This window comes from Miniopterus natalensis, chromosome 12 (assembly GCF_054644295.1).
Source record: "Miniopterus natalensis isolate mMinNat1 chromosome 12, mMinNat1.hap1, whole genome shotgun sequence".
Taxonomy (NCBI): domain Eukaryota; kingdom Metazoa; phylum Chordata; class Mammalia; order Chiroptera; family Miniopteridae; genus Miniopterus; species Miniopterus natalensis.
The window spans coordinates 72,994,713-73,008,839 of NC_142092.1; the positions used below are offsets into that span (position 1 = coordinate 72,994,713).

Genomic DNA, 14,127 nt, shown 5'->3' on the forward strand with positions numbered 1-14,127 from the left:
GGCAACCAGACCCGGATGCCCGTGATGCAGAACTTGGCTTTTTTAAATGAGTGAAAAAGAGCTGTTCTAAACTAGTACATTCTGTGCGACACATCACCTGAAATGTGAACACGTGGAAATTAATGAAAGACTGGCTTTCATCTAGGTCCTCTCTCCAGGCTACATGAACTTTAGTTTGGCTTTTGAGAAAAGGGCAGTGGCCGGAACCAAGGGCAGGCCTGGAGCGGAGCCCGCCAAGGGGGAGCGGGCCAGGCCGAGGGCCACGCCCGGGCCAGGTCAAAGGCTAGGGGGCCTGGCGGTGGGGGCTCTGCAGCTTCCAGGCAGGGACGGGGTTGCGGGGGGTGGAGAAAAGTGGACATTTCACTCATGAGTTGGAGTGAGCAAGACTTTGCGGCCGGCAACAGGAAAAGAAATTGGGGGCGGGGGGCAGGTGTGTCAGCTGAGGTGAAGGTGGTGTTTAGCTGGGACCCAGGGAACACCCCAGGCTCACCTGGCCTTTCCCTGCACGCGGCACCCAGTTCTGCTCTTCAGCTGCCTCACCTGCTGTGAAACCTGCCTGCTGAGCTTGTTTTCCAGCTACTGAGCTTTTCCACTTTTTCACTGAAAAATCTTCCAGAGTCCACCTTACAGTTTTCCATTCCCTGCAGACATCTTCAGGTTTGTCTCTCATCCCTTTAAAACATGAAATCTGCCCGCCCAGTGTGGCTCGGCAGCTGAGCATCGACCTAGGATCCAGGAGATCGGGGTTCGATTCCCGGTTGGAGCACAGGCAGGGTTGCGGGCGCGATGGGCCTGCAGGAGGCAGCCGACCAATGACTCATCACTGATGTTTCTCAATGTCCCCCTCTCTTCCTCTCTCTGAAACCAATGAAAATATATTAAAAAAACAAAACATGACATTTAGCCTGTGCCCGATCACCCCAGCACGAGGTACTGGCAGGTTTGTTTCCCTGACCTGCTTTCTGCCGGTTGAGTCACGCATTGTTTCCCTCTGGCCATCTCTGCCCACGGTCTTTCGCTAACTCAGAAACTATTCGTTCAGATAACTGAAGTCTAGGGTGCAGGTTCCCTCCTCCAGGGACCTGTTTGCTTCTGCCTCGCATCTTGGGTAAGGCCATGGTTACTGAACGTCGAGGTTCTGTGGACCACGGGTCCCAACCCATAGCCTTGGAGCTCATGTGAGGACAGAGTCACCTGACCCCTCACCCCGGGGGCTGCGTCTCAGCTCAGTGAATCGAGGGAGAGACCCCCACCTTCGCCAGCCCCTGGGTTCGGCTTATGTTCATCTCACTCCCACAAGGCCTCCAAGCCCAGCCCCATCAGCAGTCATTTCTCCCAAAGCAAGGTCCTCCACCGAGCACACTCGAGACAGCGCAACCAAACAGGAGGGGGCGTGGGCCCCGTGGAGGCGTTGGAAGAGCGCCGCTGTCCCACCCTCCAGGGCTGCCGCACGGCACGAGGCTGAGGCCACACGGGTGGGCTGGGGCACCCCCAATTCCTCCCTGCAGCGAGGTCTCCTCAGACTCCGGCGGGGAGCGTCGCAGGGCATTGGAACTGCAGCTCTGGGGCTGGAAGGGGCCGATGCCCGAGATGCCTGTGACTTCACGGTTTTAACCGTATCCTTGCTCCTCGGGGTCATGGAATCCAGCCTCCTCTCATGAGCCCACATCAACATGTGCTCGAGCCACCAGAGTTCAAGGTTTTATTTTAAAACAATAGTAAACAATTTCATTGATTTTTTTTTAAATGAAACCACCTCACACTTGGCTTGTCTCAGGCAAAATGTAAAAAATAAGAAGGGCAGGGGTGGGGAGGGGAGGCGAACGTGGGGACTGACCAACCTTCCCCAGAACAGGCCCCTGGCCCCCGCATCTGGAACGGCTTTGGACACCATCTCTAACACGAGAAAAGAAAGCACCCAAACGTTGTGCTTCAGCAGCAGACCACGAACCTCCACAAAGAGAGGGAGGGGCGGGCTTCGAACACAGGTCCCCAGCAGCCTGGTTCAGTTCTAGAAACTTCCAGGAGTCTGGAAGCAGGTCCACTCCCCAACTCCATTCACAGACTCAGAGATCAAATCCCCTCAGAGGAGAGAGGAAGAGCCGTCCTCTGAGCCAGACAGTGGGCATCTGTGAACCACACCCCAAAACGGGCTGAAGGTGACCCCAGGCAGGTCCCAGCCTCCCAGAGGGGGTCGGGAAGGATAAGGAATGTTCAGAGCAAAGAGGGAAGGGAAGGGTGGGGATGTCAGGCTCCCAGACCCCTCCTCTTGCCCGGCTCCTGGCTCCTCTGCATTTGTTCTGTGGAGATGAAGACTGACTGCTCCCGATGGCAGGACCAAAAAGAGCTGTAAACAGCTTGGGTTTGCTCACCCACATGTGCAGGCTCTTTTGTCAGAAAGGGACCACTGTCTAGGGGACAGGGGACCAGAGAAAGCCCTTGTGGTGTAGGGTCAATACGGGGTGGGACACAATGATAGCAGCCGCCAAACGCGTGCTCTCTCCGGGCCCTGGCCCCCAGACTAGGAAACACTGAGGTTCTGGAATGGCAATGGTGGCAGGGAGGGCACAGGGCGCTCCCCTCCCCTCTCCTGGGCCCCCAGGCCACCTCTCAGGCCCAGGAAGTAGCAGTCTGCCTCCTGGGCTCGGGGCAAAGGGCCTGGGCCCCTCTGCTTGGGGCAGCCACCACACAGCAGGCTCTTCCACCCCAGCTCCAAAATCGTGTCTGCCATTAACAAAACCCAAAAATAAATAGTGTGCATTTGTCACGCCACCTGGGTCTCCTGGCCCTGCGAGCGCAGGTGCAAGTCCTCCGCCTCTACCCCACACCCCGGTACCCACACCAGGAGCACTTCCGCTCGGCCCGGAGCTGGCAGTGCACGTCTCTGGCCGTGTGGCCCCCGGCAGCAGCCCCTCCAGGGTCCTGGCTGAGGCACCACCTTGTTCATTAAAATTAAAATAAGAAAAAAAAAAGGCTCCACTCGGTGACGTGGGTCTGTAGAGGTCTCTGCTTCATCCCTCGGTCATTCTGTCCATCCTGCAAGGCATCGAGCAGGCCACACCGGGAGGCTGGGCCCAGCCACACTCACCAGTCACTGCAGCTTCGTGCCCAGCTTGCGTTGTCTGTTCCTGCAAAACGGGGTGGGAGTCTCAAGTGAGGATGCCTGGGGTCAGAGGAGAGGGCTTCTGCATTCAGTGACCCCTTCGCTGTCCCCTCCCTACCCAGAGTCCTATCAAAATGGGTGAATCCCCGGCTGGAGTGGCTCAGTGGCTGGGCATCGTCCCTGTGCACCAAGAGATCGCTGGTTCAATTCCCGATGAGGGCACATGCCCAGGTTGCGGGCTTGATCCCCAGTTGGGGGTGTGCATGAGGCAGCTGATCAATGACTCTCATCAATGTTTCTTTCTCTCTCTCCCTTCCTCTATCTCTAAAAATCAATAAAAACATTAAAAAAAAAGAATGCCCACCCCCAGCAGCCCCAGTAACTGACCAACCAAACTTCCTCCCGCCTCAAAAGCTTTGTTCGAAATAGTCCCCTTCCTGAGCACACTGTCCCGCCACACCCCGCCTCGGCAGGTCTGTCTCCCTGGGCAGCAGGCCCAACCACCCACCCCTACGTCAGGCTCCTGTCCCGAGCTCTCAAGCCCGGGGCACTCATCACACAGGTGGGCGCCTGGTTCTTGGTGTCTTCGCTGACTCTGTGGCTGTCTCACTCTCTGCCTACCCCCAACACACAGCCTGGCACAGAGCACGTGTACACAGATTTTGATCAATGATGGCAGGCGGTGGCCAGCAGGGCCAGGTGACGAGGGGGAGGGCCGGGCCGGGCGGAGCAGGGCCTCTGGGACAGGACCATTGTAGGCGCTGGGTGGCGGGTGAGGAGAGCCAGGGCCAGCTGAGGCCCCTCCTCCAATAACGGGATTCCTGCCCTAACCACCTCAAATCCCCTTTCCTCCTGGATCCAGGCCTTTACCCTTAAGCTCATTAGGATAATTTGGACCACGATGCACTAGACACATTTTTAGGCTGCTGAGATTCAATGCCCTGCCCGGCCCCATGATTCCTCTCACCAGCTCTCTGGGGAAACCTCACAGGCTTGCTCTGGAGCCTGACCTCGCCTCAGCTCCCCTCTGAGCCCCGGGGAAGAGCCAGGCCTTCTCCACCCCGTCTGGCACCCCACCCAGGATTTGGGATGAGTGCAGAGGGAGAGCTCAATCAGTTAGCTCCAAAGCCCAGATTTGCACCACCTTGCTGTGCTCCCGTTTTCCCAACCTCGGTCAGGAAAGTGTCTGGACTAACCAGACTGAAGGGTGCCCACACACACGGGCCCTGAGAATCTTGGCTGCCCAGACCTCTGGCTCTGAGCCATAGGAGTTAAAAACATGGCTCTGGGCCAGACAGCCTGGGTTCCCAGCCCAGCTCTAAGTTATTCGTCAAGTGACTCCTCCTCTCATCTCTGAGCCTCAGTTTTCTCATCTGTAAAATGGGGTTTAGGAAAGGATTCAACAAGACAGTGCAAAAAAAGTGCTTAGGCCAATACCTGGCCCCAAATGGGAGCAGTGGCTGCCCTGGGGTTGTGCCCCACTGAGCCAGGACCCAGTCACTGCTGAACCCTTAACTCACCTGGCTTCTGCCCGGGTCACTGTGTACTCAAACCAGAGTACGTTGGGAATGAGGCTTGTATCTCGAATTAGGAAGAACTCAGAGATAGGCCTGAAGAGATAGACACCCAAACCCCAGGACCACATCAGGGCATGAGCTTGTCATCAAGCCAGAGACCCCATCAGTGCCTGGGGCCAGCCATGCACCTTCCCCCACTGCTCAGTCTTTGCTTGCCCTGTGACCCCAGAGCTACTGCGAGACCCAGATGTGTCACCTGGGTGAAACTGAGGCAGGGGCACCCCCCATGGTACATAGCTCAGCAGGACTCAGGCTGCTTCCTAAATCCCTGAGAGCCTGGTCAAGGACAGAGGATGCCACATGGGCTCCTGGGCTGAGGAAACCCCTGGGAAACACAGAAACCAAGCAAGCAGGGCCTCAGCCTTATGTCTACCAGAAACCTGGACACCTGGGCCCTCCCAGGGAGATGAAGCTGGGGTAGAAACTCCTAGGTAAGGGGGCAGGGACAATGGTGCAGGGGAAGTTGGGAGGGCAGCAGCAGGGGCAGAAAGCAGTTACCAGGACGCTATCCTGGGGAACAGAGGGGTGAGGACCTCCTGGGTGAAGGCGAACCAAGCGATGGCCATAAGGCTTCCAGCGACGCCCCCATAGAGCACCTGGCTCCAGGTGTGATAGAGCAGGTAGACCCTGGATCAAGGACAAAGGGAGTCCATGAGAGCCAGCAGTAGCAGACCTCACAATCCCCATGCTCAAGCCCTGGCTCCCCAGGATCTGTGCGTGCACAGAGACAGACACAGACAGGCAGGAGCTTCTGTGAACACAGAGCTCAGAACTGCTGCCAGGAGGAGGCAGGGGGCTGGAACCCGGCAGCTGCTCTCCCAACTCAGAGTGAGGAGATGGCTCAGCCGAGACTTGTCTCCCTTCTCTCTGGCCCCTGAACTCTGAGTCTGTCTGCAAGAAGCTCCTCCAGGAGGCTGGGAACAGAACCCCGGGCTCAGCCAGCAGGAGGGAGCAAGAGGGCTGGGTGGGGCAGTGGAGCCCTGATCCTGTAAAGCAAGAGGCTGGGACCCCATGCCCTGCCCCACCGGCTCTGGGACTCAAGTCCACAGTGAGGTCCAGTGGGGACCAAGAATCCAGCAAGACCCAGTGGGCAGGCTGTGGGGTGAAGGTTCTCTCCCTCCGTACCTGCTGTAGGAGACTAGAAAGGCGGCGGTGAGGAGACCTAGGGAGAGCACGTGCCTCCACAGCAAGTCCAGGAACCTCGCATTGTTCGTCTGGTGCATTCTGGGAAGACAGGCCTGTCAGATGGCCTCAGCCCAGAGCCTGGAGCCCAGGCCTCCCAAACAGCTCCTGGCCCCATCCACAGGCTCCCAGCACCTTCTGCCTTGGCTGCAGCTCATCCCGCACGCCCAGAAGAGGCCAAGCCCCAAGTGGCATCCAAAGGACTCCCAGTGAGTCCCTGGCAGAGCCTGGCTGGGGCCAGTTCAGGGCCACTCTCACTGGGGAAAAGCTCACCTTAAATACAGGAAAAGGAAGGAATAGACGGAGAAAAACCACATAAACTGGGAGTGACTGGAGGGCATCCCGTACTTGGTGCCCACTGCCGTGTGGGGACCTGGGGGAGAGAAAACAGGGCATGATGGGGGGGTGCAGGCCTCCCAGTAATGCCCGACCTGGTGGACCCGAATCCCGCAGCCTGGGCCCTACCTCCACAGGGCCGCGGCTCCTGGATGACGTGTTTGATCAGCCAGTTGACCCCCTCGTTCACTGCCAGGCCCCCGAGGAATGAGATCTGCCGGGAAGACATATGGTCAGCTGGGCCTTGCGCCTCAGGGCCACCGCCCAGCCCCAGAGACTGTGGCCTCCGACTGGTATCTCCCAGCCCAACTGGTGAGCAACCTGGAACCAGCCTGGAGGCCCCACACACCTCAAGGAAGGTGGAGGCATCGAAGGGAAGGTGAAGCACCCGGGATGAAACAGTGCAACCCCCATCCCTGGGGGGGGGCCACCGGGGAGCAGTGGGAGGGCCAGGGGTCGGGGGACAGACTCACTCACCGTGTGCAGCTCCCGCTTGAATATGATGAGGGTCACGAAACCGACAATGACAAATATGGGGCTGAGGCTCAGGTAGGCAAGGAGGTGGCCAGAGAGATCACCTGGGTGGGGCGGGAGAAGGGGAGGACCGCATGAGCATCAGCGAGGGCCTGGCCCGGCGAGTTAGGTAGCACCCGACAGACAGGGCATCCCAGCAGGACCCGAGTGCAGGCCGGGCAGCCGTGGGCACCTCAGTCAGAATGAGGGAGATGAACAAAATCAAGCCTCTGGCCTCACCCAAGCACTGTACCCACCACCCTGCCAGTGAAGGATTTGGGCCCGGCTGGGCCTGGCCGCAGAGACCGGGCCCTGTGCCAGGGGCAGCCCAGCAGCCATCTACCTGGGTGCCTGTGGACAGTGTTGTGCTGAGGCTGCCCCAGCTGAACCCTAGACCTCCCGGGGAACCTGGTCTCCGGCCACACACAGACGTGGGTCTGTGTTGCAGACAGCCGCAGGACCAAGGCCAAGGGCAGGGAGGAGGCTGTGCTGCCCAGTATGGACACCCGCTTGGCAACAGCTTCTCACTGCCTCTCTATTGGCAGGAAGTTGGCCACCTACTCACTACCTGCTCTCCACCATCCTAACAGGCCGGGAGGGAGGCAGCGTGAGGACTGCCAGCCCCTTCTGAGAGGTGAGGACACCTAACCGAGGGATGACAGCCACCTCCCCCCTTGCTCAAGGGCAGGGCTGATGTCAAGTCCAAAGACCACCCTTGCCATTCAAGACGGGACAGCTGTGTGGCCATACTGAGGTCAGAGGGCACAGTTCAGTTTCCGTGCCAGTACTTGCTGACTGTATGACCTCAGGCAAAGACTCTGCGGCCCTCAGCCCCGTCATCTGTGAAAAGCGGGGAGAAGGCCTATGTGAAACCCAGCTCAGTCCCTGGCACCCAGGACATGTCTATGCTGGGGGCTCTGCTGACCCAGAGGCCGGGAGAACTCAGCACGGGAAATGGCCCACACCACCAGCCTGGCCTCACACACGCAGCGAGGAAGCTGCCCACACAGGGCCGAGCCCAGGTTCAGGCTGAAGAAATGGGCACACACCTGGCCTCACCCACACCTACCCAGGGTAGGGTTAGCTCAAATGCTAGTGCTGCCACAGGCCGGCTGGGTGACACTGGGTGATGCCCTCCCCTTTTCTGGGCCCCTGTCTCCTCACCCACACAGTGGCCTGGCCAATTCCAGCCCTGAGGTTCTGGGTCTCTCAGAACTCACAGCTGATGCCCAGGCACCTGGCCATGAGGACAGGGAGAAGCTGGTGCCCCCAAACCTTTGGCTATCCCCCTGGCCCACCCCACACCTGGCACTAACCTGGGGCCTTCCTGCAGATGCTCTGACTCTGGCCTTGCCACTCTGCCTCAAGTCCCTCCATGGCTCCCACTGTCCTTGGAATAAGTCCCACCTCAGCCCAGCTCGCTGGGCAGTCCTAGCCCTGCTCCCCTCCCACCCTCCGCTCCAGTTCCCAGGACCGCACTCTAGTTCCCCGAACACACCGTGCACTGTCCTATTTCTGGACCTTTGCACACACAGTTTCCCCCACCTGGGATGCTGCCTGAGTTAACTCAACATAAATCAAGTACCCACCACAGTGGCAAAACAAGATGTGTTCCTGCCACTGCAGAGCTTGCAGTCTGGTGCGGGAACGTGAATATGTAACCGGGCATCATTCATGATGTGCCTGTCAGTGTAGACACTGGTCTGTGTCTGCCTCTCCTGCTACATGTCCCGTAAGAGCAGGGACAGGGTCTCTTTACACAGCACTCAATCCCCTGAGCCCAGTACAGCGCCTGGTACTTAACTAGGCTCAAAACTAATGGTGAACGAATGGAGAATGGATAAAGGAAGCAAGGATCCGTGTGATGAGAGGTGCGAAGTTCAGGGGGCCACAGAGGAGTCAGCAGGGGGCTAGCCATTGTGGGATGCCCCCAGGCTAAGCCACGTCCCTCCCCCGGGGCACCCACAGTCCCTGCAAAGGGTCCCTCATCAGAGCCTGCATCAAGCTGCTCACAAACGGAAGGTTCCTTCTTCTCGCTTGTTAGAAGGTGAGCACTCAGAGAAGCTACTCCGAGGCCAGGGCGGAGAAAGCACGAAGGTGCTGAGGCCTTAGCCAAGTCCCCTCCTTCCCCTGTCCAGGCTTCAGTTTCCCTCCTGGAAAATGGGTTTTCCCAAGTCCAGGACTGCAGGGACCTATCAGCCTGTTCACCATTCTACACCCAGAGCCAGACCCGGACCTAGCAGGCGGGATGTGCTCAGTGGACACCGGCTGGCTGGCTGGCTGAATGGACGGATGGGCGGGGAGGCTGGTAGGGCCCAGTAACCTGGCAGGGCCGCCCCACCCCCAGCATAACCCAGAACACCCCGGGTCAAAGTTCTCTGGCAGCCAGCCCTGGGGCCCTCTGCAGGGCCAGGTTCTCACATCTCCACCCCAAAGGGCAACACTGCAGGCCCTTCCTCAGACAACCAGGGCTCAATGAGGGGCTCACCTGAGACCCAACCATCCTACCCAGGGAGGGTGGGGTGGGCTGGAGAGGGTCCTGGGAAGGTGGGAGGATATTAACTGCAGTTACTGATTGAATGCTTCCTGCGCCTGCAGGCGCTGAGCTCAGCACTTCTCAGGCCCCCCGCCATCTGATTCTCACGCCACCCCTGGAAGGGAGGCACCGCGATTAGTCCCACTTCAGAGACGTAGGAACGGGGGCTCAGGCAGGTGAAGTCACCTGCACAAGGCCGAGGCCTGAACCTGAGCCCAGGCACCTCTGACTCCCGGGCCCGAGCTCGGCGCCACTCCAGCGGGCCGCCTCCACGACGGGGACCAAAGGGCGCCCCCCGGGCTTCTAGGGGTGTGTCTGATGGGAAGCTCCCGGGTGCCGCCTGCCCGTCGCGGGTGCCCTCTGTGGCGGGGCAGCGCCCTGCTCGGGGCGTGGCGCACCCTCAGTCCTCCAACGAGGAGCAGCCGCCCGGCCGGGGCTTGCACACTTCCAGCCACGGGGAGCTCTCTCCCTCCCCCGCGCCCAGGTGCGCGCTCCGCAGGAAACGGCGCCCCCTGCGCGCCCCCTGAGGGCGTCCGGCCGCTCCGGCTCCGGGGCCGGCGGGGAGGAAGGGCCGGGCCGGGCGGGGACCCCTCCCCGGGGCAGCCCACCCGCCCCGGGCGCCCCGCCGCGCAGCCGCAGAGGGCGAGGGCCAGCCGCCCGCGTCGCCCGCTCGTCGCCGCCCCACGGCGCCTGCGCGCCGGCCGAGCCCCTCGCGGGCGCCGTCTGACAGCTCCCACCCCGCGTCCCGGCGCCGCCGCGGGCCCGCGCGAGCCGGCGCGCCCGGGGCTGCGGGCCCGGCCCCGGGGAGGCGGCCTTACAGCCGGAGCCGCCTTTTACCTGCAGGATACTCGACGTGGGTGAGGGTGACCGGCCGCCATGAAGCGGGGAGCGAGCACTGTCCGTCCGCTGCCATCTTACCCGGAGACCGGGCTTCGCCCAGCAGCCAATGGGGTGCCAGGGGGGCGGTGGCCCCGACCTATCACGCCGGGGAGGCGCCTCGCATCCAATCGGAAGCCGAGCCAGGTAGCGGCGCAGCCATTCAGCGTGCAGGCCGAAGGGCCGGCCCCAGCGGCGAATCAGAGAGCGGGGCCCTGGGAGCCTGGGGGCCGGCCGAGCCGGCGTCCAATCCGGGGCGAGCGCAGGTAGGCTTCTGGCCAATCAGGGGGGAGGAGGGCTCCGGCACGGAACGGAGAGCAGGACGGCCAATCAGAAGGCGAACCCGGCTCGCCGTGCGGGCCGGGCGGGCCAATCAGGCCTTAGCGTGGGGGGCGTGTGGAACTTTGGTGGGAGCTTCGGTTCGGCGGGGACCTGCGGCACCGGGAGCCCGCCCCGAGGCAGGGGACTTGGGCGCCGGTCAGAGCGCATGCTCCGGGCGGGGAGGCGCCCTCGTGACCCGGGGCCTGGGTCCACCCCGGGCGGTGCTGGGTGAGCTGCAGCGGGGGGCGGAGGGCACCCACCCTTTTCTCCCGCGACGCTGGGGCGGGGGCTTAATGGGAGCTGAGAAGGGCGCCTTCCTGCCTCCAGCGGCGACTCACGGGCCCTCGCGCTTCTGCTGTGTCATGAGGCATCTTGAGGGCGTTTCAGCCGGAGGCCGGTCTCCCCTCTGCACCTGTTTGCCCAAAACGCGCCCCGCGCCCCCGCGCCCGCCCCGCGCCCGCCCCGGCTGGGCTGCGGTCCAGATCAGGTGCCCGACCGCCCCCGCCTCCCGGCCTTTGCACGTGCTGTCCCGCTGCCTGGCCCGCAGCACCCCTCGCGCCCCCCCGCCTGGCCCAGGGTCGGTTCCCGCGGGGAGGTTTCCGTGGCCAGGGGAGGGGGCCTCCGCCGGGCCCCTCTCCTACCTCGGCGCCGACCACGCTGGCCTGGAATCGGCCCCTGGTCCGTCTCCCCCAGGCAGCAGTGGTTTTCTGACTTCGTGAGCGCCGAGGTCAGCGTGTAGAAAATGCAGATTCCTGCCCTGGCCGGGGTGGCTCAGTTGGTTAGAGCATCGGCCGGAGACCCCCAGGTTGCGGTTCCATCGCCAGTCGGGGCACATGCAAGAATCCGCCAATGAACGCATCAGTAAGTGGAACATCAAGTCGATGTTCCTCTCTCCCTTCCTCTCTCTCTCTAAAATCAATCAAAATTTAATTTAAAAAAAAGAAAATGAAGATTCCTGGGTCCCACTAGGGTCTGGGTTGCAGCCGTGGAGTCTGCATTCTCATGTGCTCTGGGGTTCGGATACAAGTGGTTGCAGCCAAGCCTGCAGAAGCCCAGGGCACCCTGAAGACGGCCTGTTATGTGTTTGGGCCTGGCCCAGGCCAGGCCTAGAACAGCCTGGTAAATGACATAAATGCTTGTGAGGAGAAGTGAAAATAAACCAGGGAGTCCCACTGAGCAGAATGGCTCTGCAAGACTGCAGGGCAGCTGGAGCCAGGGCGGGGGCTCAGCCGAGAGGGCTGGGGGGTGATGGTGACTCAGAGTGGGCCAGGAGGGCCCCCTGGCTCCCCTCAGCTGTGCTCAGCTCCCCACCTGGCCCAGCCTGGGCTTCTGTGGGTCAGCTGGCCCCGTTTCCCTGTTACCTACTACCCTCAGCTACCTCAGGCACTGCCGGTATTAGCTTCTGAGTAGCAGGAGGTGTGAGAAGAACGGGCTGGGGGTTTCCCAGAATACTCCCCTGGGTCAGGGCAGCCACCCCGGGTCTGGCTGCATTGCCCCTCCCTGGACCTAGAGAGGCAAAGCCCCTGAAACCCAGGCCTGTCTGATTCCAGAGCCCTCTTGCCTCGTGGGGAGCACTCCGAGGAAGTGATGAAAATGAACTATAGAGAGGGAGTTATCCAGTGTGGGATTTTCCTGCAGAGGGAACAGCATAAACAAGGGTCCTGGGGCAGGAGTGTGGCTGGATGAAATGGGCAAAAGAGATTGAGGGATGAGGTGCTGGGGGAGTGGGGAAGGAGGCAGGGGCTGGGCCCCCAAAAGTTTGAAGGCCACTGTTGAGGACAGATGGGAGCTGTGAAGGATGGGAGCGTTGTTTGGTTTGGTTGTGCTTTTTAAAAAAATTAAAATACAACATTCATACAGGCAATTCCAGAAATTGAGTATGTTGAAGTTTCGCAAACAGAACACACTTGTTTAAGCAGCCCCTAGATAAAGAACCAGGGCCCCAGGAACCCCTGGCACCCAGTCTATTCACCCCAGGGTGACTACCACCCCAACACCTGATACCATACATTAGGTTGGTCTGATTTTGTACTTTCTATAAACAGCATCCTACAGTACAGGGTGGGCAAAGGTAGGTTTACACTTATTTTCCATACGAACTGTAAACCTACTTTTGCCCCGCCCTGTCTGTACTTTCTGCCTGTGGCTTCTTTCACTAGCATTATCTGTGAGATTTACCCCGTGGCCTCTAGTTGTCACTTGTCCACTCTCATTGCCATATGGTAGATTCTACAGTGTGAACACAACAGTTTATTTTCCATTTGACTCTTACTGGGCATTTGGGGTGTCTCCAGGTCTGGGGTGTTAGAAACAGTGCTGCTAAGAACATCCTTGTGCGTGTCTTTGGTGTACTTATGGGTGCATTTCTGATGGAGATGTGCCAAGGAGCCACTGCAGGGTCCCATGAGATGGCAGAGAGGACAGGTGAGACCTGGCGTGTGGACAAGGGGCTAGGCAGTCCAGGTGTGATTGCTGCAAGGAGACCCATGGGAGGCTGCAGAAGTCACCTGCCTCCTCCCCGAGCTGAGTTAGGTTAGTGATGCTCCTGGTATTGCTGAGCATCCTGGGAGGGAAGGTGTTTAGCCTCAGGCCCTTGTGTTATCTTCCCAGCAGCCCGCAAGGCAGCTCTGAATGATCTCACTTTATCGCTGAGGACAGTAAGGCTGTGTCCCACCATTTGCCAGGTCACCTGGCTAGTACATGGCAGAGGCAGGATTTGAACTCAGGTCTGCCAGATCCCATGAGCCAAACTGCTGGCTGCCTCCTCCCACAGCCCTAGGTGTCCTTGGATAAGCCCGGACACCCAGGCTTTGCAGGAGTCCCCAGCTGTCCCAAGTATGGCTGGCCTTTCCTCTGACAGGGAGTCCAGGCAGGGCAGCCCTGAAGTAAGAGGCACAAAGTCTAACACTGGTTTATACTCAAACTCCCTGGGCCTATTTCCATGAAATGTGTCAGCTGCTGCCCTGAGGCCTATTCACTCGCTGCACGAACTTCCACATTTGAATTCTGGTCCCTCACAGAAGTGGGCCAGGGTTCCCTCGGGGCCTTCCCCACTCAGGTCTCTGGGATTCTGGCTTCTGGGGGCATCATGTGATGCTAAAGGAAGCACTTGAAGACTGATGGGGGTGGGGGTGGGGGTGTCTCAAAAGGACCCAAGAACCAGCTCAAAGGGGCTGTCACTGGCCAAATGCGAGGCCGTCTGAGCATCAGAAGAGTGCCTGTAACTGGGCATCGTGAATAAAAACCCATGAGTCCAAAAACAGGGAAACCCACCGTAGGATGCTAGTCGGCAACAGAGAAATAAATTTACTGGTACAGCCGTACAATGGACTAATCTCAGAAACACCATTAGAAGCCAAGCACAAAAGACCACGTACTTCCTATAGGGTTGCATTTACAGAAATGTCCAGAAAAGGCAAATCGGGGTGGGGGAGGAGATTGGCGGTGGCCTGGGGCTGGGGGGTTTACTGCAAATGGACACAGGGAGTCTTTTCGTGGCGATGGAAATGCTCTGAAAGTATACACTGTGGTACCAGCTGCACAGTCTGTGGAAGTGCTCTCTGTGGCACAGAAATTACACTGTAATAAAGGTAAACCTACCTGCCAGCACCGCAGATCAGCTCATGCCTCTAAAATCCGAAAGGGAGAGGCCTTTCCCCTATAGGCGGAACTACGTTCATCTC

At 59.8% G+C, this 14,127-nt stretch overlaps 1 protein-coding gene across 1 annotated transcript; it reads right to left on the reverse strand.

Annotated features, from left to right (window-relative positions):
- Positions 1–1,688: 1,688 nt before the first annotated feature.
- DOLPP1 (dolichyldiphosphatase 1) lies at positions 1,689–10,164 on the reverse strand. Its single transcript, XM_016196636.2, has 8 exons — positions 10,085–10,164; positions 6,676–6,776; positions 6,328–6,412; positions 6,136–6,235; positions 5,806–5,904; positions 5,179–5,307; positions 4,624–4,713; positions 1,689–3,128 (listed from the first exon to the last, which is right to left on the reverse strand). The coding sequence occupies exons 1-8, from the start codon at positions 10,158–10,160 to the stop codon at positions 3,092–3,094; spliced, it is 717 nt and encodes a 238-aa protein (XP_016052122.1). The 5' UTR covers positions 10,161–10,164; the 3' UTR covers positions 1,689–3,091.
- Between the last annotated feature and the right edge of the window lie 3,963 nt (positions 10,165–14,127).